Here is a 27,969-nt window from a genome sequence, read left to right as displayed (position 1 = left end):
ACCCTCCTAAACGTGTGCAAGGGTACCTTGGATAAATTACTGCACATGTCACTGCTGGGTCTCAGGGCTTGTAGATGTTAATTTTGAGATATACCAGAGGTTTCCTTTGGCATGTGGAGAAGGGTGTGGGTTTACTCACAGCCTCAGCCACTCCCCATACAGTATTTGGCGATTATGCTATGGCGCCACCTCTGGAGGCACTCAAACCACAGCTTCACCACCGCCACCGGCAAGGGAGGAGAAGCAAGGAACCCCACCCCAGCCTTCTCCTGCGTGGGATTAATCCCAAACCCAGAGCAGGGAGGCAGAATCTTCCAAATTCACCCCAGGGGCAGGCGGAATCCTTTCTTAGACCAGTATCTGTTCAGTCTAGCGTTTCATACAGACGGACTCTTAAAAGAAAAAAACCCCACATACATTTAAAAGTTAACTTTATATAACAAAGAGCATAAATGGAAAATCAGTATCACTTTCCATGGAAAATAACAATCATTCATATTTATTGAGCGCTAGCATTCTCAATTAGTTCTCCCAATAATCTACCAGGTAGGTGCCTGTATTATTAACATCTATTGCTACGTGGTGTCCAACTCTTTAAGACCCCAGGGACTGTATAGCCCACTAGGCTCCTCTGTCCATGAAATTTCCCCGGCAATGATACTAGAGTGGGTTGCGATTTCCTTCTCCAGGGCATCTCTTCGACCCAAGGATCGATCCTGTGTCCCCTGCATTGCAGAAGGATTCTTTACCGTTGAGCCACCACAGAAGCCCTATTAACATTTTACGAGGAAGGAAATTGAAGCATGGAGCGGTTAAATTATGGGTCCAGCCGCGCAGAGCTAGAGAGTGGCAGAGCCGGAGTTCGAATTCTCAACTGCGAGCTCCTCGCGCCTCCAGATTGGAGATAAAAAGTAAAAACAATGAAAACCCCAGTAGGTAGGTAGACAGCTCTGCCGGGATCCTTCGGCCACCTGAACGTGAGGCCTGCACTGTGCGGAGTTAAAAGAAGAGCAGGTCGTGGGAAGCAGACTCGCGCTGAGACGACGAAACACGGCGGATGGAAGGGACTGCGAAGGGGTGGGGGGACGGGCCTGGTGGGCTTAGCCGTGGCGCCCTTGCCCGCCGCCCTATTCCTCGCCCATCGGCGCCGGGCACCTGAGGGAAGGGCGGGGAATCACGACTCCTTCCCCGCCGCGCCCTCTCCGCCCTCTCCCCGCCTCCTTCTCGGGCGTCCCGAGGCTAACCCCCCACTCGACGGCCGCGACCCCGTAGGCCCCGCCGACCCGGAGCCCAGCCACAACCCCCTCCCCCGCCGCCCCGGACAGTGGAAGCGCTCGCGGGTCTTCAATAGCGAAAGTCAGGCGGGAGCCGCCCCCGAGGCAGGCCACGGCCCCTCGGGCTTCCCGGAAGCTCGGTGCGCGGGTGGCTCCAACGTGCCAGGAGCCACCGCCGCGCCCCCTGGCATCCCCACCCCGCGGTGACAGTATCGGAGGCTACGCAGGTGAACGCACAAGCGGCGGCGGGGAGGGGTATCCGGTGATCCCGGGTGCAGGGAAGCGCTGAGCCTCGAACCCGGGGCTTTGATTCTAGGCGGCTCCGACCACGCGGGCTGGGTGCGCCCAGGGATGGTTGCTTGGCCCCGCCGCGATTACCGGCACTGCGGACGCCGCTCTGGGGCTGCGCAACTGGGCAACAGCGAGCGTGGGCGGGGAAGCGGGGGTGGGGGGGAGCGGCCCGCTGCCGTCTCCGCCGCCCGAGGCCCGGGGCCGCGGGGACTTTTATTCTGACACGGCCGGCTCCCGGCTCTGCTTAGTCATGGTGACCTGCGCGCGTTCCGCGCCTCCCCCCTGCGAGCTGCGATGGAGGCGCCCGGGCCTGGGCGACGGAGGCGGAGCCCGAGCGCGGCCATGGCGGGGTGAGTGAAGTGGCCCGCTCCCGGGCTGAGGGCACCGAGGGTCTAGAGTGCTCTGCGACCATGTCCGGGGGCCGGAGCACTGGGCGATGCGGGGCCCGGTCGCCTCGGGGTTTCCCGCGGCTCTGCGGAGGGCCAGGAGGGCGCGGCTCGAGTCCGGACCTTTTGTTGGACGGCGCGACCGGCGGGTGATTCCTGGAGCGAGAGGCCCAGGAAGCGTCGCTCGGACGGAAGCCCGGGGATCCCGGGGCGTTTGTGGCGGGGGGGACCTTGGTCTGCGCCCCGGGGCTTACGATGGAAAGGCCGCGGCGGGGTCACTTCCTCCCTTCTCTAGGCCTTGGCTGCGTCGGCGGGACATGCGCAGTGCCCCCCGCCCCCCCTCCACTTACCGCTTCTTGGCGGGGGGGTGGGGGAGAAGTGTCCGGTGCCCAGGGGGCACCGTTGACCGTTTGGCTAAAGACCAAGAGGCAGGCCCGGGCCTCGGCTGGGGAGAGGCGGCCAAGCAGTGTCCAGGGCACGGTGGAAGAGGAGGGTGCTCTGGCAGGCACAGTGGAGTGGGCAGTCAGCCAGCCGCAGCTTACTGACCCCTGCATAGTGCCAGGCCCCAGGCGGACTGCAGGGGAGGCACAGGAGAGGGTGGGCAGGACCCTGACCTACACAGGGCTACCTGCCCTCTGAATCCTGGGGCTCAGGGCCAGAGAGACCCTTCATCCATCAGCAAGCAAGCAAAGGAGCTAATTTCCATTCCTGACAAGTGGTGTGATGGAAATAAAACAGAGAGGAGGTGACTCTGAGTGGAGCCCAGGAAACAATAAGAAGAACCTCTTGTAGATCCCCTGCCTTCTCTTTGCTTGACTTTTTCAAACCCAGCTCACGCCCTGACCCTCCAGACTCCACAGGGTTCACAGACACCCTCCCTTCACTAGTCTTTCCCTCTCATCACACTCTTCCCTGATTCTCCAGGTCAGCTCTCATTCTGCCTCTGAGTCTTTGCACTCACTGTTCCCTCTGCCTGGAAAGCTAACAACCACCCACCCACCCCCCTACCTGCCCCCTTCGTAAGTTCATCCTTCTAGTCCCAGCTCCAAGACAGGCCTGGACTACCTGATTTTAAATAAACACCTGCACGGCACACTGTCACAATGCTGTTGTCATTTTCTTCATGACCCCAAATCTTGCTTATTTCACTTATAGTCCTTTTTTCCCCGGTGTTGGCTCCAGGGGGGCTCATTGCATGTCTGTCTGGCTCCTTGCTGTGTCTCTGGTGCCTAGAACAGTGCCTGGACATGCCCGAGAAATGTTGATGGGGTGAATGAAGGAATTAGTTGGACATGCTTTGAGAAGGGGTGGGCCCCGGAGAGCTGGAACAGAATGGGCAAAGGGAACAGGTGGACGGGAGCTGACTATGAAGGGCTTTGCAGGCCATTGAAGAGTTTGGTTTTATTCTTCATGCCACAGAGAATGATGGGATTCTGAGCAGGGGAGGGGCACCATGTGACCTACCATTTAAGGTGGGCCCTTGGACTGGTGGGGCCATGGGTCAGTTAGGGAGCGCAAATGAACACTGCTTTCCCCGGGCTTGGAAGGAAAACTGGTCTCGGAGTCACTTTATCTTAGAAAAGAAGGCCTAGCCCCCAGCCCCGTGCCCAGCCCTGTGCTCTCCCCCTCCAGGCCCCTGAGTACCAGTGGTGGTGTTGTCCCTTGTCACCTGGAACCCCATGCAGCCGGAACCCAGGCCTAGCGGGGCCGGGGCCCATACCCAATTCCTGCCCCTGAGATCACAGCGCCCTGAGGGGGCAGGGGACACGGCGATGTACGCCTCCACCGAGTGCAAGGCCGAGGTGACGCCCTCCCAGCATGGCAACCGCACCTTCAGCTACACCCTGGAGGACCACACGAAGCAGGCCTTTGGCATCATGAACGAACTGCGGCTCAGCCAGCAGCTATGCGACGTGACGCTGCAGGTCAAGTACCAGGACGCACCTGCCGCCCAGTTCATGGCCCACAAGGTGGTGCTGGCGTCGTCCAGCCCCGTCTTCAAGGCCATGTTCACCAACGGTCTGCGGGAGCAGGGCATGGAGGTGGTGTCCATTGAGGGCATCCACCCAAAGGTCATGGAGCGGCTCATTGAGTTTGCCTACACCGCGTCCATTTCCATGGGGGAGAAGTGTGTGCTCCATGTCATGAACGGTGCTGTCATGTACCAGATCGACAGCGTGGTCCGCGCCTGCAGCGACTTCCTGGTGCAGCAGCTGGATCCCAGCAACGCCATTGGCATCGCCAACTTTGCCGAGCAGATTGGCTGTACGGAGCTGCACCAGCGTGCCCGGGAATACATCTACATGCACTTTGGGGAGGTGAGTGAGGGGTGGGGACATGGCACCAGGGCTTCAGAGCAGCCTTGGGAGGACCGGGAAACAGGTGGGTCATCACCGTCTCCCCTTGAGAGGTGAAGGGTCAAGGCAAGGAGATGAAGAAAAATAGGGTTGAGCTCCCAGTCTACATATCTGTGACAAATCTGGGAAACAGCTGAAGAAACTGAGACCTTCATGGGTCTTTGGGCTCCCTTGGGTCAAAGGTGGGGACAGAGGGCAGTGACTATGACAGCAGTTCCACCATAGGCTGCCCTGAGCAGGGCCTGACACTCCAGGCAGTCAGTAAATATTTATTGAACACCCGTGACATGCTGTCAACTGCCAGTGTTTTCTTTAGTCCACAGAGTATTGTGCTCACACTAATCTTTGTTTCATTTTCATTTTTAAGTGGAGGAAGTTGTGAGTAGAGAAAATGAGTGCTTGTTGAATACTTGGTGTGGGCCAGCCTCTGTTCTAAGTGATTTCCAGCCTTTAAATCTCTGAGTCTTCCCAGCTATCCTAGGAGGTATGCTTTGGAATGCCTTCCTGGAATTTTTTTTTGCCACACCACATAGCTTGCAGGATCTTAGTTCCCCGACCAGGGATTGAACCCTGGCCCTGGCAGTGAAAGCGCTGAGTCCCAACCACTGGACCACCAAGGAACTCCCCCTTCCTGGAAATTTTTAAAATCATCCTCCTGTGGCTGGGGCCAGCTAGGTGGACACTAGTCTTGGTCTCCATGCCTCTCATTCTCTACCATCTTGGGGGTTGACCAAATGCCCCAAGAAGCTCTGACGTTAGTCTTAGAACTTACGGCTTCCAGGATGGTGGCCCAAGAGCAGGGTTGTCCCACTGACCTGCACAACACTGGTGTCAGGGGGTTGCCTCGGCTTGGAGTAACAGGAAGCTTGGATCCCCCTGATGTGGGGTGACTGAAATTATTTATATAGACAGTGCCGGACAAGAAATATTTACCTTAGCAATAACCCTGCTATGAATTAGCAACTAATATAATCCCCCCCTTTTTGGAGAAGGCAATGGCACCCCACTCCAGTACTCTTGCCTGGAAAATCCCATGGACGGAGGAGCCTGGTAGGCTGCAGTCCATGGGGTCGCTGGAAGTCGGACACGACTGAGCGACTTCACTTTCACTTTTTACTTTCATGCATTGGAGAAGGAAATGGCAACCCACTCCAGTGCTCTTGCCTGGAGAATCCCAGGGATGGGGGAGCCTGGTGGGCTGCCGTCTATGGGGTCACACAGAGTCAGACACGACTGAAGTGACTTAGCATAGCATAGCATAATCCCCCTTTTATGGAGGAAGAAAACCAAGGCACGGAGTGTTTTAGGTTTTTGCCCAAGGTGGTACAATTAGAAGGTAGTGGGCCAACACTGCAACTCAGGCTGCTTTCTTCAAGCCTGAATTTTTTTTTCTTTCTAACATATTCTGTTGCTATTTGCTTTGAAGTCAGTCTGCTCTTTTGAAAAAATAATTTCATTAAAAAAAGAAAAGGGTAACATTCTTACACTTAAGATACAAAATGATACAAAATCTAAGAGGTGACGTTTCTTTTTCCCATTTATGTACTTACCTGCTATATGCCTGGCATGTAGTGTTAACTCATTGAATTCTCACACACTGAGCGTTTAATACTATTCAAATGCCTGTTTCTTTTCTTCCTTAAATTTTTGTTTATTTATGGCTGTGCTGGGGCTTCGTTGCTGTTCCCAGGCTTTCCTTAGTTGCAGTGAGCAGGGCCTCTCCTCTGACTGTGCTGTGCAGGCTCCTCAGTGCAGTGGCTTCTCTTGTTGTGGAGCACTGGCTCTAGAGCAAGAGCTCAAGATTATGGCACATGGGCTTAGTTGCCCCAAGGCATGTGGTATCTTCCCAGTCTAGGGATCAAACCTGTGTCCCCTGCATTGGCAGGTAGATTCTTAATCACTGGACCACCAGGAAGTCCCTCGAATGCCTATTTCACACCTGAGGAAGCTGAGATTAGCAGAGGCAGATTGAGTGTCTTGTCCAAGGTCCTAGCAGGGGCTTGGCGAGGGGCTGGGAGGTGGGAGTGGAGAGAGACCTGTAAGTCAGCCCATGACACTGTCGCCCTCTGCAGGTGGCCAAGCAAGAGGAGTTCTTCAACCTGTCCCACTGCCAGCTGGCGACCCTCATCAGCCGGGATGACCTGAACGTGCGTTGCGAGTCCGAGGTCTTCCACGCCTGCATCAACTGGGTCAAGTATGACTGCGAGCAGCGGCGCTTCTACGTGCAGGCGCTGCTGCGGGCTGTGCGCTGCCACTCGCTCACGCCCCACTTCCTGCAGATGCAGCTGCAAAAGTGTGAGATCCTGCAGTCGGACTCCCGCTGCAAGGACTACCTGGTGAAGATCTTCCAGGAGCTCACCCTGCACAAGCCCACGCAGGTGATGCCCTGCCGGGCGCCCAAGGTGGGCCGCCTTATCTACACAGCCGGTGGCTACTTCCGCCAGTCGCTCAGCTACCTGGAGGCTTACAACCCCAGCGATGGCACCTGGCTCCGGCTGGCGGACCTGCAGGTGCCCCGGAGCGGCCTGGCGGGCTGTGTGGTGGGTGGGCTGCTGTACGCCGTGGGCGGCCGCAACAACTCGCCTGATGGTAACACCGACTCCAGCGCCCTGGACTGCTACAACCCCATGACCAACCAGTGGTCGCCCTGCGCCTCCATGAGCGTACCCCGCAACCGAATTGGGGTGGGCGTCATCGACGGGCATATCTATGCCGTTGGCGGCTCCCATGGCTGTATCCACCACAACAGTGTGGAGAGGTGAGTGGTACAGGAGGCGTGGGATCTGGGGCTTCTGCTGCTAACACGTCCCCCACCATTGGGATCTGAGGGTTCCTCCTGTCTTTCTTTTAAGATATTTGTTTATTTATTGTTGTCTGTGCTGGGTCTTCGTTGCTGCACGCAGGCTTTCTCCAGTTGCTGCGAGCCAGGGCTACTTTTCGTTGTGGTGCACAGGCTTCTTATTGCAGTGCCTTCTCTCGTGGAGCACAAGCTCTAAGCCCACCAGCTTCGGTAGTTGCAGCACGCGGGCTCAGCAGTTGTGGCATAGGCTTAGTTGCTCCACGGCACATGAATCTTCCTGATTGAAGACACAGGGCTCGAACCCATGTCCCCTGCCTTGGTAGGTGGATTCTTATCCACTGCACCTCCAGGGACGTCTTCCCTCAATTGTTGAGTGCTTTTCTCTGTGCCTTGCCTTCAGGGAGTGGAAGCCTCAAGGTGAAGCTAAACTCCTGGGGGATGTATGGTCATGACCCTGGATGATGTGTCTTGGCCTGGGAACTGTTTACAGGGCCATCACATACCCTTAAAATGACTATTAGCAGATTTGGAAAAAGTTCCATCAGTTTGAAACTGTCGGAATGTTAATATGCTAATTTATCTGCCATCTATCCACAAATGGTTGTAAGAAACACACAAATGAGGTCCGTTAACGTGGAAGGTGCCCCCTTAGACGTGGTGCCCTGTGCAGTACACAGTCTGTGTACAGTACAGCTGTGCATGGTGACCCTGTGTTTGCGTGTGTGCTCACTCAGTATGTCTGACTCTGTGACCCCATGGACTATATAGCCCACCAGGCTCCTCTGTCCATGGGATTTCCTGGGCAAGAATACTGGAGTGGGTTGCCATTTCCTCCTCCAGGGGATCTTCCTGGGCAAGAATACTGGAGTGGGTTGCCATTTCCTCCTCCAGAGGATCTTCCTGAGCCAGGAACTGAACTGGTGTCTCCTATGTCTCCTGCATTCACACAACACTTAGCTTAGGCAGTGGTCTGATGGAGCCATTTGAGTCCAGCAGAGGTGCAGGCGACCTTGAGCAGATGGGGACCATGACCCTCAGTTTCCTTGTCTAGAAAACGGACCTACTGATAACTTGCATTGTAGGGAATCCTTGTGAGAATTGAAGAGTTCAAGTAAGGGGCTTCCCAGGTGTTGCAGTGGTAAAGAATCCACCTGCCAATGCAGGAGACATGGATTCTATCCCTAGTCTAGGAAGATCCCACATACCTCAGAGCAACTATAAGCCAGTGCGTCATAACTATTCAGCCAGTGCTGTAGGAGCCCTGGAGCAGAAACTACTGAAGCCCACCTGCTCTAGAGCCCATGCTCCACAACTAGAGAAGCCGCTGCAGTGAGAAGCTGCGCACCGCAACTAGAGAAAAGCCTGTGCAGCCAGGAACGCCCAGCATAGCCAAATAAAATTATTTTTTTAATTAAAAAGAAAAAAAAAACAGTGGAATATCAGTGGGGGTCAGTGTCTCAGGCCGGCTGGGGCTGCTGTTGTCATTGCTACTCTGTTGTGGCAGGTATGAGCCGGAGGGGGACGAGTGGCACTTGGTGGCCCCGATGCTGACACGAAGGATCGGGGTGGGAGTGGCTGTCCTCAACCGTCTGCTCTACGCGGTCGGGGGCTTCGACGGGACAAACCGCCTCAACTCAGCCGAGTGTTACTACCCAGAGAGAAACGAGTGGCGGATGATCACACCCATGAACACCATCCGAAGCGGAGCAGGTGGGAGGGGGCTGCGGGGAGGGGAGCAAGGAGGAGCACCCTCCCCACCCTGGGAGTGATGCTTATAGAGCTCATGCTCCTTGCTCTTGGCTTTGTCTCTACAGGGCCCCTCAGGAGAGGGGAGGAAGGAAGACGGTGACGGGAGAGGGGAGGGTGTCCCCCCAAGAAGGTGATGGCTGGGTCCCCCAAGGCCAGACCCTGGAGTCACCCTCTCTGTGTCGTCCGGTTTAGGAGTCTGCGTCCTGCACAACTGTATCTATGCCGCGGGGGGCTACGATGGTCAGGACCAGCTCAACAGCGTAGAGCGCTACGACGTGGAGACAGAAACGTGGACATTCGTAGCCCCCATGAAGCATCGGCGAAGCGCCCTGGGAATTACCGTTCACCAGGGAAGGATCTACGTTCTTGGTGAGGCCTGGGCGGAGAAGCCCACCTAGCCCCTTTCAGTAGGAGGGTTTCACATGCTTCCTTCCTTCCTACCCCCCCAACCCCCACCCCCTTGGAGTAGTGACCGACCATCCCTCCTGCCCTCCCTGCAGGGGGCTACGACGGTCACACATTCTTGGACAGCGTGGAGTGTTATGACCCAGACACGGACACCTGGAGCGAGGTGACCCGAATGACCTCTGGCCGGAGTGGGGTGGGCGTGGCTGTCACCATGGAACCCTGCCGGAAGCAGATTGACCAGCAGAACTGTACCTGTTGAGCGGCTTCTGTTTCCTGAGCGGGGGGGGGGGGGGGGGGGAAAGGTCCGATCCAGAGTATTGTCGTTTCTGTACAAAAAAAAAAAAAAAAAACAGGGACAAATGAAGAGGCTCCACAGCGCAATTCGTGGCCTCCAGAATGGGAGGCTGGGACACCACGGTGTTCCAATCACGACGTGAAAGAAAAGAAGGCTAGAGTGGGAACTCGTGAGCCTGCCAGAGCAGTCCCAGGAATGTCCAACGAGAGCCTGCCCAGGAGGTGGGCACGGGAAGGATGGGCTCCCCAGAGAGAGGCCCCCCACACCCGCTACCCCAAGACTAGGCCTGGCTCCCCCACAGGCAGCCACCACCTTCCTGTGGGATGAAAGCAGGTGCCGGGGACAGGCTGGTTTTCATCCCCTGCGTCTTTGTGCTTATTTCCTAAAGGCCTGGGAAGAAGCCCACTGAGGCCTTGGGGGAGGAGGCCCCTCCAGAGGTGTGGACCCCAGGAATGGGCCTGTACATAGAAACCACTGGATTTTGCTGCCCAGACAGTCATTTTTGTTGATAAATAGCCCTGTAACTTTCAGATGAAAATAAAGAACAAACTAACTAGTGTCTTCAAACTGGGCTCTCAGCCAGAGATCTCAAACCTGTGGGGACAGAATGGACGCTTCTCCTGACATGCACTCAAGTCTTTTGATTTAAGGCTTGGATTTGAAACCAGTTTGTTATCTCGGCCCCGCTGAATTTTGATATGTAGGGCATCTTTCTCCCCATGAGCAAGCCACACAGGGCTCAGCTTTGTCTATCACTTTCAACTGCTTTGGAGATAATGACCCAACTTCTTGACACCTCTCCTAGGGCTCCCCGAGATTAATTGCACACATGCGCAGTTTATATTTTCACAGTATATATTATATTATTATATTTTCACAGTTTATATTAAGGCAGAAGATCCCCAATATAGGCTTCTCGGATGGCTCTGTGGTAAAGAAGCTGCCTGCCATGCAGGAGACTTGGGTTCTATCCCTGGGTCGGGAGGATCCCCTGGAGAAGGAAATGGCAACCCACTGCAGTATTCTTGCCTGGAAAATTCCATGGACAGAGAAGCCTGGCAGGCTACAGTCCGTGGAGTCGCAATTGAGTGTCCAAACAATAACAATAACTATCCCCAACATGCCTTCCAATTCAGTGAAAGTCCATCAGGTCATATTTATGCACTTCAGTAACACCGACCGAGGCTTTTGTTTTATTTAGGTGCCTGGGTATTCAAAAGACAAAGGGGTTCTTAGGAGTTTTCTTAGGCAAAGGGCTCAATAGCTTGGCTCCTTCTGAACAGCTTGTGTGACGGGATTATGTGGCCTGGATCTTTTCTTCTGCCTGTCAACTCTATTCGTGCTGGGGGAGTGGAGAAAAGAATGGTCTCAACTGTTGGGGATTTCACAGATTCTTCCAAACAGCTTAGCGAGGGAACATTTGATTCTTTCCCTGCCAGCAAAAACATCCTACCTCCCACCTCTGTGGCTTCACTCAGGCCACCCAAAGGCGGTCTTAGTTGCCGTCTCTAGTTGCCCACTTCTCTGGTCCTTGTCCTAAGATTTTTATGGAACAAGAAAATAAATCTGGGAATTCCCTGGCAGTCCAGTGGTTAAGGACTCAGGGCTTTCACTGCTGGGGCCCAGCCTCCATCCCTGGTCCAGGAACTAAGAGTCTGCAAGCCATGTGGTGAGGCCAAAAAAAAAAATGTTGGTTGCATTGAGTGGATGGGGAAAACTAGAAATTGGAAACATATCTAGATAGTCTTGGCATTTGCAATGTATTTCTACACGTTATTTGATCCTCAATGGTGCTATGAGCTAAGAAGGGCAAGCCTGAGTTGTTTTTTGAAAACCTTTATGCATTTCGCCATGTCGGATCTTGGTTGTGGAAAATCTTTGATCTTTGTTGAGGCATGTGGGATGTTTTAGTTGTGCATGTGAACTCTTAATTGTGGCATGTGGGGTTTAGATCCCTGACCAGGGATCCAACCTGGGGTCCCCCGCATTAGGAGCATGGAGTCTTAGACACTGGACCACCAGGGAAGTCCTCGAACTCTACAGATGAGAAGAAGAGGTTCAGAGAAGTGACCTGCCCAAGTGGTGGGGTGCAGACTTGACCTGTGTGGTACCCCAAAGCAGTCCCTCTCAGCCACAACTTGCTCCACCTGTGTTTGTCCAAGGGGATGTTACAGAAGTCCCATGGCAGCCCTTCCCTGGAGGTCCAGTGGTTAAGACTCACTCTGCACTTCCGCTGCAGGGGACACAGGTTCAAGGTTCAATCTCTAGTCGGGGAACTAATATCCCACATGCTATGCAACTCGGCCAAAATAAGTAAGCAAATAATCGCACACGTGTGCTTAGTCATGGCTGACTCTGCGACCTTATGGTGGCATATGTAGCCCACCAGGCTCTCTTGTCCATGGGATTTTGCAGACAAGAATACTAGAGTGGGTTGCCATTTTCTTCTCCAGGGTATCTTCCTGACCCAGGGATTGAACCCATGTCTTCTGTGTCTCCTGTATTGCAGGCAGATTCTTTACCACTTGAGCCATCAGGGAAGCCCAAGTAAATAAATAAGTAGATATGTAAGTAGGTCCTGTGGGATCAGTGTGCATAGCCAGAAACAACAATCTAATCTAGAATAGGGATTTACATGTAATGTGGTTGCCAGAAGCCCCACAACCTACCCCAGAGTGCTGTTTCCTTTCAAAGGCATTAGAGCCGTAGTCTTGATGTCAAGTCAACCTGATTCAGTAAGGCAGTTTGGGTGCAGTTTAGAAGTCAGGTAAACAGTTTCCTATCTGAAAAAAAAACAGTACCAGGACGCCTACTTGGCACTAGACCCTATGTGGGCTGCTAGACCAACAAAGGTGAGTATTTTTTAAAAATCTAATTGGAGAATAATTGCTTTACACTATTGTGTTGGTGTCTGCCACACAACAACATGAATCAGGCAGCCATAAGTACAGAAGTCCCCTCCTTCTTGAACCTCTCCCCCACCCCACTTTAGGTTGTCACAGAGTACCGCTTTGAGCTCCCTGAATTATACAGCAACTTTTCCCATTAGCTTTACCTGTTTTATATATGGTAGTGTGTATGTTTTAATGCTATTCTCTCAATTCATCCCACCCTCTCCTTCCCCTGCTGGCCAAAGTCTCTTCTCTACGTCTGCATCTCTATTCCTGCTCTGCAAATGGTTTCATCAGTACCATTTTTCTAGATGCCATATATATGTGTTAATATATGACGGTTGTTTTTCTGACGTAGCTTCACTTTGTATAACGTGCTTTAGGTTCATCCACCTCACTAGAACTGACTCAAATGTGTTCCTTTTCATGGCTGAGTAATATTCTATTGTGTATGTGTACCAAACTTTTTTATCCATTGATCTGTTGATGAACACGTAGATTGCTTCCATGTCCTGGCTACTGTAAACAGTGCTGCAGTGAACACTGGGACACGTGTCTTTTTCACTTACGGTTTTCTCAAGGTATATGCCCAGCAGTGAGATTGTTGGGTCATACGGTAGTTTTATTCCTAGTTTTTAAAGGAATCTCCACACTGTTCTCCATAGTGGCTCTATCAATTTACATTCCCACCAACAGTGCAAGAGGGTTCCCTTTTCTCCACACTCTCTCCAGCATTCATTATTTGTAGGTTTTTTGGTGATGGCCATTCTGATCAGTGTGAGGTGATACTTCTGAAGGTGAGTATTTATGTTCACTTTCTATCTCTGCAAAAAGCAACTTGATTTTATGCCTTACTCTGCCAGGCATTGGTACTGACAGTGAACAAGCCCCAAAAGACCCCTGCCCTTATGGAAATTACAGCCTAGTGGGCGAGTAGGGTGACCAACATATCCTAGTTTGCCTGGGACTTTTTCCAGTTTGAATGCTGAAAGGCTGGCATCCTGGGAACCATTTAGTCCCAGTAAACCAGGTTCATTGGTTACTCTCCAGGTAAACCAGATGCTGAAGCAATATTAACAACTGTGTTGAGTGACAGAATGATTAAATTTGCACTTGATAGCTCTGGAAGCTAAGTTGGAAATGGCTGGGGATAGAGGTACACTGGGAAAGGTTAAACAGCTGGCACAGTAGCCAGGTGACAGGCTGGTGTTGTGGATCGGGCAGGTGGCTACGGGAATAGAGTAGAGTCTACAGGTGAATAGACTGCTTAGATAGGATGGCTGAATAATCAGGAATGCTCCTGGGTGGTTTTGAAGCTTAAGAAGCCAAGTGGAGGGGTTCTTGGAGGAATCTGCTGTTACAGAAGGAAGTGACGATGGTTCGGAGTGTGTTAGGTTTGTGGCCTCAAGATACGATTATTTTTGGAAAGTACTCAATCAGATTTTTCAAACCCTCAATCTTTGATGCTTCCAACAAATAGCTCTTGAATGGCTGCTCTGTGCTCGACATGAAGTATTCAGACACAATGAGGAGCAAGCATGACACGGGCCCGTTTTCATAGAGCTAATAAAATAATCCAACTTCCCTGGTGGCTCAGCAGTAAAGAATCCTCCTGCCATGCAGGAGACTCGGGTTTCATCTCTGGGTCAGGAAGATCCCCTGGAGAAGCAAATGCAACCCACTCCAGTATTCTTGCTTGGGAAATCCATGGACAGAGAAGCTTGGCAGGCTATAGTCCATGGGGTCGCAAAGAGTCGGACGAGACTTAGTTACTAAACAACAATAAAATAATCACATTGAGTATATGTAATTAATTTCTTAGGTAAGCTTTCTGAAGGACTGGAGCTCAACCTAGGTCAGATGCCTTGAGAAAGCATTCTTGAAGTGGTTTTTTCACAGAAATTCAGAGTGTAAATTAGGTGAGGGAAAAGAAGGGTAAGATTCTGGACAGAGGAACCATCTGTCCTGTGGCACTGAAAAGCAAGTCTAGGTGAAGCTCTGAGAGGGAGGAGGAACATGGTGTCAGAAGAGGCTTAACAGAGGCGAGGGAGGCAGACCGTGCAAGCCCAGTGCGCCACATAATTTTCATTTATTAAATACCTAAATACTGCCTTTTAAAAAAAGTTAAAACATTACAGGGCTTCCCTGGTGACTCATTGGTTAAGAATCCACCTGTCAATGCAGGAGACAAGGGTTCGATCCTTGATCTGGGAAAATCCCGCATGCCACGGAGCAACTAAGCCGGCGCGCCGCAACTATTGAGCCCGTGCTCCAGAGCCCAGGGACCACAACTGCTGAGCCCAGGTGCCCCCACTACCGAAGCTGTGTGCCCTAGAGCTGGTGCTCTGCAACAACAGAAGCCACTGCAGTGAGAAGCCTGAGCACCGCAACTACAGAAAAGCCCGCATGGCCACGAAGACCCAGCACAGCCCCAAATAAATACTTTTTTAAAAAGGTAAAACATTACAAGTAAAGCTGAAGTCTTACTCCCTCTCCATCCCAGCCCCTCTAAATCTTTAAAAAAAAATTAACAATCTTCAGCATTGTATGTTTTATGTAGTTCCTTACAAAAATGGCATAATGTTGCCTGTATTACTCTGCAATACAGAGTATTGCTTTTCCTCTCTCAGTAAGCTCTGTCTGTGGTGTCACGTTCCTTTTACCAGCTACCGGATGTTCTGTTTTATCTTTCACTATTGACAGATGTTTAGGTTGTTTCTAGTTTCTCAGAATTACAGATAAGGCAGCAACACCCTCTCTTAATCATGACTCCTTTCTCCAGATGGGTGCTAGGGGGTGGAACTTACTAGGTCATGGAGTAAGCACAGTTTTCCTAGATGCTGGCAGATGACCCTCCAAAGTCCTTTTTATTCCTGATATTTCTGCAAGTTCTTTTTTAAACTTAAGTTTTACATATTTTTTTAAAATTGAGATATATTTGATTTATAACATCATGTTAATTTCAGAGTGCAGCACAGTGATTCGTAGAAGCTCTTTGTAAATCTACACACACAGAGGGTTTCCTGGCGGTCCAGTGGTTAAGAATCTGCTTTGCAATGCAGGTGACACCAGTTGGATCCCTGATCTGGGAAGATCCCACATGCCATGGAGCAGCTAAGCCGGTGCGCCACAGTTGTTGAGCCTGTGCTCTAAAGCCCGGGAGCCACAACTACCGAGCCCATGTGCCACAACTACTGAAGCCTGTACACCCTAGAGCCTGTGCTCTGCAACAAGAGAAGCCGCTGCAACGAGAAGCCCACGCAGTGAAACTAGAGTAGCCCCTGCTCGCTGCAACTAGAGAAAGGCCACCCACAGCAGAAAAAAACTAACAGAGCCAAAAATAAAAATTAATTTTAAAAAATCTACACACAATTGAATGTATCACTCTTTTTCTTGATGCTTCTTCTTTTTGTGGCATAAAAGTGTTCGTTTTTATCTTGACCTTTTCTGCAGCTTCCTACTCACTTGTTAATTTATTGTCTCCTGCCCATAAATTCATTGCTTCTGCCTAAGTTAACCAAAGTTAGTTTTCTGTTGGTCCTGTTAGAACCAAGAATCCTGACTAATAGAGATAAGAAGAAATTTTGAAAAATATATCTTAAAATATAAGCTTTGTTTATGCACTGCTTTTCTGTTTGTTTTTTAAAAAAACACATTAGTCTATTTGGGTTTTAGTGGCTGCACATGGGATCTTTAGTTGCAGGGCACGGACTCTCTAGTTGTGGCATGTGGGTTCTGGAGTGCTCGGGCTTCATAGCTGCAGCGATAAGGCTTGGTTGCTCACTGGTATGTGGGATCTTAGTTCCTGACCAGGGATTGAACCCTAACCGCCTACATTACACAGGGGATTCTTAACCGCTGGACCACTGGGGAAATCCCAGTTAAGACTTTCTGTACACTGTTGGTGAGTAAGGGTAATAGTGTGCATTGTTGTCTTATTTCTGACTATAATGTTACTGTTTCTAATGTTCCACCATTCAATCTGATTTTCTGTAATCCATGCTTTAACTTTTGCCAGAAACTTTTAAAGTTCAGGAAGCTCCCCCTTGCTTTGTGCGTGCTAAGTCACTTTGGTCATGTCTGACTCTTTTCGATCCTATGGATTGTAGCCCTCCAGGCTCTTCTGTCCATGGGATTCTCCAGGCAAGAATACTGGAGTGGGTTGCCATGCCCTCCTCCAGGGGATCATCCCAACCCAGGGATCGAACCTGCGTCTCCTATATCTCCTGCATTGGCAGGTGGGCTGTTTACCACTAGTGCCACCTGGGAGGCCCCCATATCTAGTTTTTTTTTTAAAAAAAATCATAAATAGGTGTTGGATTTTCTAGACATCTCTCAATCAGTAGTTGGATGCCAAGAAACTACATTTCTAACAAGTTCCTAGTTGATGCTGATGTGGCTTGTGCAGGAACTGTATTTGGAGACACTGGTATAGAACAAGAACAATGGGTTAAAGGCAAATTCCGAGAAACGACATTTAAGGAGTAGAGGGAAGTAAGAGAAGTCCTGATAGAAACTCAACAGCAGCATAAAATTATGAGAAAAATCAAGAGAAGTATGGTGTCACAGAAGCCAAGTGGTGAAAAATTTGAGCACAAAAGTTTAAAAGAATCACAGTATTGAATACAAATAGGCTTCCCTGGTAAAGAATCAGCCTGCAGTGTGGGAGACCTGGGTTGGATCCCTGGGTGGGGAAGATCCCCCGGGGGGAGGACAGGGCAACCCACTGCAGTATTCTTGCCTGGAGAATCCCACGGACAGAGGAACCTGGCGGGTTGTTACAGTACACAGGGTCACAAAGAGTCGAACACGACTGAGCGACTAAGCACAGCGCAGCACACTGCATACAAAGAGGTGGACTTCCTTTATGGTCCAGTGGTTAAGAATCCACCTGCCAATATAGGGGACACAGGTGGGTTTGATCTCTGGTCCGGGAAGATTCCACGTGCTTTGGAGCAACTAAGCCAGTGCATCACAACCACATCCCATGCCTAGAGTGTGTGCTTGGCAACGAGAGGTCACTGCAATGAGAGCCCTACGCAATGCAACTAGAGAATAGCCCCTGCTTGCCACAACTGGAGAAAGCCCACGCACAGCAATGAAGACCCAGTGCAGCCAAAAATAAATAAATAAAATCTTAAAAAAAAATAATACAAAGAGGTTCAAATGCTCACTGGATTTGGCATTCGGACAGTAACTTTACTAAGAGCCTTTTTGGTAGAATTGTGAGGGTTAAGCAATACATTTTGTAAACATTAACTGAGTGCCACCTGAGAAATCCCATGGACAGAGGAGCCTGGTGGGCTACAGTCCAGGGGGGTCACAAAAGAGTTGGACATGACTGAGGATGTACAGCAGAGAAAGAAAAATTAGAATAGCCACTGTTGCCAAGGAGACAACACTGAACCAGTGAAGGATGCTGAAAAAAGGAACATCTCTTTTGAGACATTTGGGTGAGAAGAGGCCAAAAAAAAAAAGTATGCCTGAGTACACATGACAGCTAGAAAGGAATGAAGGTTTCAGGGAGGGCTTGGGGTTTTGTTTTAAGATTCAGAAAACAGAGTGTATTTATAACTGAGGGGAAGTCCCAGGACAGAAAGAGAAAATTATGATGGTGAAAGACAGAATGCACTCATAATGATGACAAGCAAGTAACTTCCCACTCTTAATTAACTGGGCAATGTCGAAAATACCTTTCGGCTCCCTGAAGGCCACTATAGTGCTGGATGCTAAAGTATTTTGCTTTGTGCAGTACAATGTGCTTTCAATTCAAAGACTAATCTTCTCCTTTGGGAGTGTATTCTGGTGTTTGGGTTTTTTTTTTTTTTTTTTTTGGTTGTTGTTTTTTAATCAGGCAAAGGAGGGATTTATAATTTGCCACAAGGAAGAATATTAGGGATCCTGGTTTTAAAATATAAATGTTAGGGACTTGCCTAGTGGTCTAGTGATTAAGAATCTACCTGCCAATGTAGGGGGCATGGGTTCGATTCCTGGTCTGGGAACTAAGATCCCACATGCTGCAGAGCAACTAAACCCATGGGCCACAACTACTGAGCCTGCGTGCTGCAATTCCTGAAGCCTGTGAGCCCTAGAGTCTGTGCTCCCTAACAGGAGAAGCCACCGCAATGAGAAGCTCTTGCACCACAGCTAGAGCGTGGCTCCTGCTTGGTGCAACTAGAGAAAGCCCCCATGCAGCAACCAAGACCCAGCACATCCAAAAATAAAATAAAATAAAAATGTTAGTGGGAATATATAGTATTGCAGAAAATAGACTTTAAGAAAAAAGAAAAAAGAATACTGTAGAGAAAAGAGGCTAGATTTAAGACCCATAAATGTCACTTACTAGGTGCTAATCCTCTTTGGGCCTCGTCTTCCTCCTCTGTAAGATGGGAAATAGTAACAGAATTTAGTACCTGGAACAGTGAAAGTGTTAGTTGCTCAGTGGAGTCTGACTCTGTGTGACCCCAAGGACTGTAGGCTCCTCTGTCCATTGAATGCTCCAGGCAAGAATACTGGAGTGGGTTGCCATTTCTTCCTCCAGGGGGATCTTCTCGACCCAGGGATCGAACCTAGATCTCCTGCAGGCAGATTCTTTACCGACTGAACCACCAGGGAAGCACACAGTAAGAAAACAATAAATATCAGTTCAGTTCAGTTCAGTTGCTCAGTCAAGTCTGACTGTTTGTGACCCCGTGGACTGCAGCATGCCAGGCTTCCCTGTCCTTCACCAACTCCCAGGGCCAACTCAAACTCATGTTGATTGAGTCAGTGATGCCCTCCAACCATCTCATCCTCTGTCATCCCCTTCTCCTCCTGCCTTCAATCTTTCCCAGCATCAGGGTCTTTTCCAATGAGTCAGTTCTTGGCATCAGGTGGCCAAAGTACTGGAGTTTCAGTTTCAGCTTCAGCCTGAGTCCTTCCAATGAATCATTCAGGACTGGTTTCCTTTAGGATGGACTGGTTGGATCTCCTTGCAGTTCAAGGGAGTCTCAAGAGTTTTCTCCAACACCACAGTTCAAAAGCATCAATTCTTCGGCACTCAGCTTTCTTTATAGTCCAACTCTCACATCCATACATGACTACTGGAAAAACCATAGCTTTAACTAGACGGACCTTTGTTGGCAAAGTAATGTCTCTGCTTTTTAATATGCTGTCTAGGTTGGTCATAGCTTTTCTTCCAAGGAGCAAGCATCTTTTAATTTCATGGGTGCAGTCACCACCTGCAGTGATTTGAAAGCCCAGAAAAATAAAGTCTGTCACTGTTTCCATTGTTTCCCCATCTATTTGCCATGAAGTGATGGGACCAGATGCCATGATCTTAGTTTTCTGAATGTTGAGTTTAAAGCCAGCTTTTTCACTCTCTTCTTTCACTTTCACCAAGAGGCTCTTTAGTTCTTCACTTTCTGCCATAAGGGTGGTGTCATCTGCATATCTGAGGTTATTGATATTTCTCCCGGCAATATATAACAATAAATAGAATTGTATTAAATAGGAACGAGGTGAGTACTAGACACCTGAAATGCTAACATTAACCTGAGTTATTGGAAAAGACCCTGACGCTGGGAAAGACTGAAAGCAAAAGAAGGGTATGACAGAGGCTGAGATGGCTGGATGGCATCACCGACTTGATGGATGTGAGTTTGAACAAGCTCTGGAAGTTGGTGATGGACAGGGAAGCCTGGTGTGCTGCAGTCCATGGGATCGCAAAGAGACACGACTGAGCAACTGAACTGAACTGAAAGTTAGATTGCAGAGGTGGGAGAAAGATTCAAGAGGGAAGGGACATATATTTACCTATGACTGATTCATGTTGATGTATGGCAAAAACCAACACAATGTCATTAAACAATTATTCTCCAATTTAAAACAAATACTTTTTTCAAAAGAATGATAATGATAACATGTAATGATCTCAGTGCACTATACCTGCATTACTTAAAAGTCCTCACTGGCTCTCATAACCTGTGAAAAATCAGTGCTTCCACCAACCTACCCATCTTATTTTGGTTTTGTAGCTCCCCAAGACCCTCAGCTCAGTCGGTAGAGTTTGCCTGCAATGCAGGAAGCCAAGGTTCAATCCCTGGGTTGGGAAGATCCCCTGGAGAAGAAAATGGCAACCCACTCCAGTATTCTTGCCTGGAGAATCCCATAGACAGAGGAGTCAGGCGGGCCACAGTCCACGGGGTCACAAGAGTTGGATATGATTTAGCAACTAAACCACCACCACCACCAAGACCCTCAGGGCTGATACACAAGTGTGGTCTAAAAGAGTACAGCTCCCTCTTGTGGGCCCTTAGGTGAGAAGACACTATTTACAGAGAAAAACACAAGCAAGATTCGATGACCCCCAGAGTGTAGAATGCCCTGACTTGTCTTGGTCCTATTTTTTTTTTTTTTCAAATTAGAATTCTTCAAAACCTCTGGGAAAATTACATTTTTATAAATGAAAAACAACTTCAAATATGTCCAAGAAGTTACCTATTTAAAGGACTCTCCTAGACGAGTGAGTAGAATTGAAACACATATATTACCATATGTAAAATAGATAGCCAGTGGGAATTTGGAGCTCAACGCAGTGCTCTGGGACCACTTAGAGAGGTGGGGGACGGGTGGGGAGTGCGAGGGAGTTTCAAGAGGGAGGCAACGCATGTATACTACAGTTGATTGAAATTTCTGTATGGCAGAAACCAACACAGCACTGTAAAGTAATTATCCTCTAATTAAAAATCAGTAAAAGGAAAGGAGCTAGGCAAGTAAAAAACATTAAATAAAGAAAGGACTCTCCTACATTTCTATGTATGACTGAGTCCCTTTGCTGTCCACCTGAAACTATCAGAACACTGTTGATTGGCTATGCTGCTGCTGCTAAGTCACATCAGTCGTATCTGACTCTGTGTGACCCCATAGACGGCAGCCCACCAGGCTCACATCCCTGGGACTCTCCAGGCAAGAATACTGGAGTGGGTTGCCATTTCCTCCTCCAGTGCATGAAAGTGAAAAGTGAAAGTGAAGTCACTCAGTCGTGTCCGACTCTTCGGGACCCCATAGACTAGTCTACCAGGCTCCTCCGTCCATGGGATTTCCCAGGCAAGAGTACTGGAGTGGGTTGCCATTGCCTTCTCTGTTGATTGGCTATACTCCAATATAAAATAAAAAGCTTTTTAAAAAAGTGAAGAGCTCTCCTTCCTGTGAGCCCTAGCACCAAATCCACACCTCAGGGTTGTAACTTTGATTTTGCTGTGCTGTGCATACATGCTCAGTCGTGTCTGACTCTGCGACCCTATGGATAATAGCTTGCCAGGCTCCTCTGTCCATGGAATGCTCTAGGCGAGAATACTGGAGTGGGTTGCCATTTCTTATTCCAGGGGATCTTCTCTACCCTGGGATCAAACCCCCATCTCCTGCATCTCCCACATTGACTGGCAGATTCTGAGCCACTGGGAAGACCACCAAATTTTAAGCAGGATGCCCAGGGACACTTTTCAGACTATACATCCCAGGATCCTCTGGGATTTCACCAGCTGATTTAGACAACATTGTGGGAAATTTGAAACCACAGCCCAATGCAGATGTCACCTACCTCTTTGCCTTCACTAGCTCTCAGGTTCAGGATCAGGAAAGAATAATAGTATTAGGCAAGGAGTTGGTGTCTCTTAAGTCTCAGCTATCACAGGTGCTTTTGAACTGTGGTGTTGGAGAAGACTCTTGAGAGTCCTTTGGACTGCAAGGAGATCCAACCAGTCCATCATAAAGGAAATCAGTCCTGAAAATTCACTGGAAGGGCTGATGCTGAAGCTGAAACTCCAATACTTGGGCCACCTGATGGGAAGAGCTCACTCATTGGAAAAGACCCTGATGCTGGGAAAGATTGAAGGTGGGAGGAGAAGGGGATGACAAAGGAGGAGATGGTTGGATGATATCACCTACATGATGGACATGAGTTTGAGTTGGCTCTGGGAGTTGGTGATGGACAGGGAAGCCTGGCATGCTGCAGTCCATGGGGTCACAAAGAGTCGGGCACAACTGGGCAACTGACTGACTGACTGGAGGTAGAGTCTCTTTCTAGTTCATGTCTTCCAGTTACTGATCATATTTCACCTTTTATCATCTTCCAGTTCTTCTAGGATTCACCTGGTGAAGCGATGAGGCAGGAGCAACAAATATTTCAGTACTAACCACGTTCCAGACACTGTGTAGATACAACTGGGAGCAGAAGACATGGTTTGTGCCCTCCAGTAGCCTGTGATCGATCCGGGTTCGATCTCTGGATTGGGAAGATCCCCTGGAGAAGGGAATGGCAATCCACTCCAGTATTCTTGCCTGGGAAATATCATGGACAGAGGAGCCTGGCAGGCTACAGTCCATGGGGTCGCAGAGCTGGACACAACTGAACAACTAAAACACACAGCCTGTGGTCAATGTGAGTGGGTGGTGGACAGTTATTTGCATTTCATTAATGTACAACCAGAAACTTTCCTAGAGGAGTGCTCTAGGAGAAAGTAGCTTGCAGAAGTCATAATAAGCAAGGTATTTTTGGCCTTGTATTCACGATTATTCTTCATCTTGTTCACTATTTTATTTACTGGTACACAATAGGAGTTTCACCCATATTTGAACGCTGAGTTAATTCTTTTAAAAATACTTATATGTATTTAATTTATTTATTTGGCTGTATAAGGTCTTACTTGCCACCCATGGGATCTTTAGTTGTGGCAAGAGAACTCTTAGCTGTGGCATGGGGGATCAAGTTCCCTGATCAGGTACTGAACTTGGGCTCCCTGCCTTGAGAGCATTGAGCCTAAGCCACTAGACCACCAGGGAAGTCCCAGGTAGATGAATTCTTGATCACAATGGATGTATAAGGAACATTTGTGAATGGAATTGGTGAGGTCTCCAAGGGGGTAAATTTCACCAACTCTGTGCCAGAGTAGAACTACTTAGCCTATTCTGATTTTATTTCAACCCAAGAAGTCCTTTTGACCTTTCTGTAATCGTTACCATCAGATTCCTTGGAACTTCATGGAACAGAGGAATCGCTCTTTCAGGTAGCAGCCAGCACATATCCAGCTCAGTAAGTACCTGCTGATAATGTTAGGAACTGTGAGAAGCTCTTGAGGAATATTTTAAGGCAACTTTAGATCCTTCCTCTAGTTCCCATTTGAGGAGGAACACCCCCAGTTCTTAAAAAATTTCTCAGGGGACATGGTGAGTTCCTTTATCTAATTTCACTCCCCGCCCCACCCCCCCATATATTTTGAGGGTGACTTGAGTCTTGCCTTCCCTCTCTCCCCAAGCGCAGGAGGGAGCTTTGGAACTTTTTATGTAAGGGGACCACAGAAGCCCTTGAAAGGGTCCTTCTCGAATTGCAAGGGAGGATGAGATTACCCTCGGAGAGAAGGGGGTTATGGGTCCTTTCAGGGTGTGGGGATGGCTATGACGACAAGCCATCAGGACGGGAGGGGCAATGCCAGACCCTTTCTCAGGAAGAAGCAATGAGGACCCTTAGGAAGGGGATGGATGACCCTCAGGGGTACCATTAGGAAAGAATGACATGGGAGAGGGCCCCTCAAAAAGAGGAGCGACGCCAGGGTCGGTATCCCTCAGGAAGGATAATACTGGGGGACCCATCAGGGAGGGGACCGACACCATGATTCCCTAAGGAACTTGGAAAGACCCTGGCATCGCTCTCGGAAAAAAGAGATGTTAGGGTTCACACTTCAGGAGGGCGAGAGGATGCTGCGGCCGGAATGATGCCAGGGTCCCCCTGAGAAAGTGGGAACGGCACAGGGGTCACTCCCAGGAAGGTAGGCAGGGAGTGACGCCAGGTTCCCTCAGGGTTCCTCGCACCTGCGGGGGTCCAAGGTCCTCAGCTCCGCTCAGTACTCTGGTGCGAAAGGCTAAGCGGTCGTGCCTTTCATTGGCTGATTTCTTGGCTCATGACAACTAGATAGTCCATCGTAGCTCGAGGGAAGAAAACCTCTCGCGCGTCCTTGCCACGCCTCCTATCCAGTCGGCGCGTGCGCACCTTTCTGCCTGCTGTAGTTCCTCAGACCCACTCTGGGGGGCGCACGGGGGTTCTTTCGCCCAGTCCTACCTCCGTCGCCTGTGACCCATTTTATAACAGCACACACTTTGAAGGGCTGTTGCGAGTATTAAATGCAATGATTTATGTAAAATAAACACTGCCTGGCACAAAGTAATCGCCTGGCAAACCGGTTATTATTTGCATTTTACAGCGAGGGAAACTGAGGCACAGAAAGAGTAAGTAATATGCTCAAAACTAAGTCATTAACTGGCAGTGGCAACCAGAATCCAGTCTGTGTGCTTATCTACCATGCTTTTGTGGCTCCCCGATAACAAATACTGGCTATTTCTTTCCTCTAATTATGAAATAACTTCCTCTTGATTATAAAAGTAATACATGCCCATCGCAAAAATTCAGAAAATATCAAGGACTACACAACAGAAAACACTCTTTTAATCCCATCCCTGGAGACACTTAATATTTTGATGAACAAACTGTCTTTTCTATGCACATATGTAAGATGGTATGATGCAGAACATTTTGAAGCCTGCTCCTCTCACTGTGAACATCTTGTCATTTCAATAAATATAGACCCAACTCATTGTTTTTAATAGGTGTATATTACTCCATCATACAGGAAACATAATTTAATGACTTCCTAAGTTTGGACATCTGGGTTTTAATTCTTCACTGTTCTGATCAAAACAATAGAATGGGCATTTGGTACCTGCAATTTCAGGTACCAGCTGGTTCTTTAGGATAAGTAGTTTTAAAAGTGCAACGTCTGTGTTGAATGCATGCAGCTACGTTTTTAATAAATATTGTCAGACCACTCCCAGAAAGCTATATGTGCCAATTTCTACCAGCACTAATGAGCTATGAAAGTGCTTCACCCACCCCCTGGATGGCCCGTCTTTTCATTATTTGCCAATAAGTGAAAACTGTCTTCATTTTACTTCCTCATATTTTCTGTGCTGAGAAAGGAGGAAATATTACCCACACCTCAGGATTTTGTGCATGTGAACTAAAATAACAATAATAATATAAAAGTACCAGCCAGCTGGGGTTTCCCAGGTGGCACTAATGGTAAAGAACCTGTCTGCCAGTGGAGGGTATGAAGAGACGCAGGTTCAGTCTCTGGGTCGGGAAGATCCCCTGAAGGAGGGTCTGGCAACCCATTCCAGTATTCTTGCCTGAAGAATCCCATGGACAGAGAAGCCTGGTGAGCTACAGTCCATGGGGTCTCAAAGGGTCGGACGTGACTGCACACATCAGGCAGCTATCATTGTCAAACAGGCATTGGGTGAAGTAAGATTCTCACCTTATTTCCCCGAATTTTCTCAACTGTGAGATCACGTCTCAGCCTCAGTTTCCTCATCTGCAAAATGACAGTGTGTATCTCAGGAACAGCTGGAAAGCTGATAAAATAGTCTGAGTGATGAGTTTGGCACAAGGCAGGGCCCTCTAAAGGTTGGGCAAGGCGGAGCCATTTGCCCCAGAGCCCTGTAGCCTGCAAGTGGCTGATGTCAACTTCAGAGAATGAACTGACTCCACCCCTTGCCAGGGCCCCTGTCCTGTTCAGATTACAGAGCTTCTCTGACCTTGCTCATCTTTCCACAAAGAAAGATGAACTCCCCAACAGGAGAATTTTAAAGAGGCAGCTGATGGTCATATGCTACCTCTGTCCTTTGACCCACATTCTGACTGCCACCAAGGCCCAACTCAGAAGGCGTATGGAACATCACACCTACCCTTTTACACTTGGGAACACTGAGGCCTGGCACAAGGAGGCTCAGCCAATTGCTAATTGCTGCAGGCTGGGACTGATACTGTCGCCTCCTGACCCCCAGCCTGACACCCTTTCCCCGACTCTGCTTGCCTTTGGAACACCCTCGGGAAAACATCCATGTCTCCTCAATGCTTCTTGCGCAAAATTCAGATTCCCTGGCAACTTCTGCCTAGTTTTCCAGCTTCGTTCCTCCCCTCTGGGCCTAGGTTGGTCCCTGCTCCTCTGGGCCACGATATCTTTAAGCCAAAATCAAGCAGGCAAAGCTTCGTGTGCATTCCCTCCTCTACATTAACTCTCTTGCTTAAGTGCCAATAAGGAACATTCGGATATAGTAGCCAGGAGCTGCATGTGGGTACTTAATGTAAAAGAAAATGAAAACTCCAATTTGATTGCACTAGCCTCATTTCAAGTCCTTAAGAGCCACCTGGGGCCTAGTGCTTACCCTGTTAGATGCTGCAGACACAGAACGTTTCCACCATCACGAAGTTTCACTAGCTCTTAGTCTGGAACTTTTGTCCTTCCCATTTTACCAATGAAGCAATTGAAGATCAGAGAGATCACACCCAAGGTCACACAGCTAGAGCTGAGATTCAAATTAATCCTTGGCCACTAGAGACAACTAGTAGAGTAGGTGGTCATGCGTGCATGCTCAGTCATTCAGTCATTCAGTCGTGTCCGACTCTTTGTGAACCCATGGAGTGGGTTGCCATTTCCTACTCCAAGGGATCTCCCCAACCCAGGAATTGAACCCAGTCTCTTGCATCTCCTGCACTGGCAGGTGGATTCTTTACCACCGAGTCACCAGGGAGGCCTGTCACTCTTGCCTCAAATCCAGGGAAGCTGCCATCATTTTGTTTCAGAAGACTCATGCTGTGAATATATACTGATCCCACCGAGCTTAATGGCTTAAGCACTGTGTGTGTATGTGTGTTTATTACACACCAGAGGCAGCCAGTATTCTAACCTGAAAGCCTGTATCACAAACACTTCCTCTATCTTTATCCACAAGGGAAGTTTTGCTTGTTAGCATAATGAATGGCAGAAACAGTTTTACTCGTGAAATCGAGGCTTCTTAATTACCCTGATAAAGGTTGGAAAATGGGCTCCCATGGGTGGGATTAACAGTATTCAAACATGTGGATTGTTTCAAATATATCTGAGACTCGCTCACTCCCAACCTTGTATGAAGACACTAGAAAAACAAGAACTAAAATGTGGCAGCCTGGATGGGAGGGGAGTTTGGGGGGAGCATAGATACATGTATTATGTATAGCTGAGCCCCTGTGCTGTCCACCTGAAACTATCACAACATTGGTGATAGGCTACACCCCAATACAAAATAAAAAGTTAAAAAAACAAAAAAGAGCTAAAATGCCGAGCCGGTCCTGTGTGAACTTGGGGGAGGATTCAGCTTTCCTGATACACAGCATAAGGTTCACAGGCTTTAGGGTATTAATTTTTGTTTTGTTTTGTTTTAATGCAGCATTGAGTGGGGCTTCCTAGGTGGCACTAGTGGTAAAGAATCCACCTGCCAATGCAGGAGACATGAGACTCGGGTTCGATCCCTGGGTTGGGAAGATCCCCTGGAGAAGGGCATGGCAACCCACTGTAGTATTCTTGCCTGAAAAATCCCCATGGACAGAGCAGCCTGGCAGGCTACAGTCCATAGGGTCACAGAGAGTCAGACAGGACTGAAGTGACTTA

General features: G+C 49.2%; 1 protein-coding gene and 1 long non-coding RNA gene across 3 annotated transcripts; one reads left to right on the top strand and one right to left on the bottom strand.

Annotated features, from left to right (window-relative positions):
* Positions 1–414: 414 nt before the first annotated feature.
* LOC147368579 (uncharacterized) lies at positions 415–1,786 on the bottom strand. The gene is made up of 2 exons (XR_015166692.1): positions 1,512–1,786; positions 415–1,155 (listed from the first exon to the last, which is right to left on the bottom strand). It is a non-coding gene; the product is annotated as an uncharacterized LOC147368579 (long non-coding RNA).
* On the top strand, positions 1,414–10,127 carry KEAP1 (kelch like ECH associated protein 1). 2 transcript variants are annotated; one of them, XM_086409291.1, is made up of 6 exons: positions 1,414–1,501; positions 3,584–4,269; positions 6,381–7,066; positions 8,613–8,818; positions 9,050–9,226; positions 9,358–10,127. In XM_086409291.1, exons 2-6 carry the CDS (start codon positions 3,631–3,633, stop codon positions 9,522–9,524), a joined length of 1,875 nt encoding a protein of 624 aa, XP_086265417.1. In that variant the 5' UTR covers positions 1,414–1,501; positions 3,584–3,630; the 3' UTR covers positions 9,525–10,127. The 2 variants fall into 2 exon arrangements, with proteins under 2 accessions (XP_086265417.1, XP_086265415.1); XM_086409289.1 differs by lacking the exon at positions 1,414–1,501 and adding an exon at positions 1,839–1,915.
* The last annotated feature ends 17,842 nt before the right edge of the window (positions 10,128–27,969 follow it).

Source organism: Bos grunniens, chromosome 7 (assembly GCF_055505025.1).
Source record: "Bos grunniens cultivar Pamir isolate PY7600 chromosome 7, Bosgru_T2T1.0, whole genome shotgun sequence".
Taxonomy (NCBI): domain Eukaryota; kingdom Metazoa; phylum Chordata; class Mammalia; order Artiodactyla; family Bovidae; genus Bos; species Bos grunniens.
The sequence above is the reverse complement of the archived record's forward strand: the minus strand, read 5'-3'. Positions and strand labels throughout refer to the sequence as shown.

Coding starts and splice junctions, on each gene's coding strand:
- KEAP1 (XM_086409291.1), top strand. CDS start 3,631: ATGCAGCCGGAACCCAGGCCTAGCGGGGCCGGGGCCCATACCCAATTC. Junction 4,270..6,380: donor TCTACATGCACTTTGGGGAG/GTGAGTGAGGGG, acceptor CGCCCTCTGCAG/GTGGCCAAGCAAGAGGAGTT. Junction 7,067..8,612: donor CACCACAACAGTGTGGAGAG/GTGAGTGGTACA, acceptor CTGTTGTGGCAG/GTATGAGCCGGAGGGGGACG.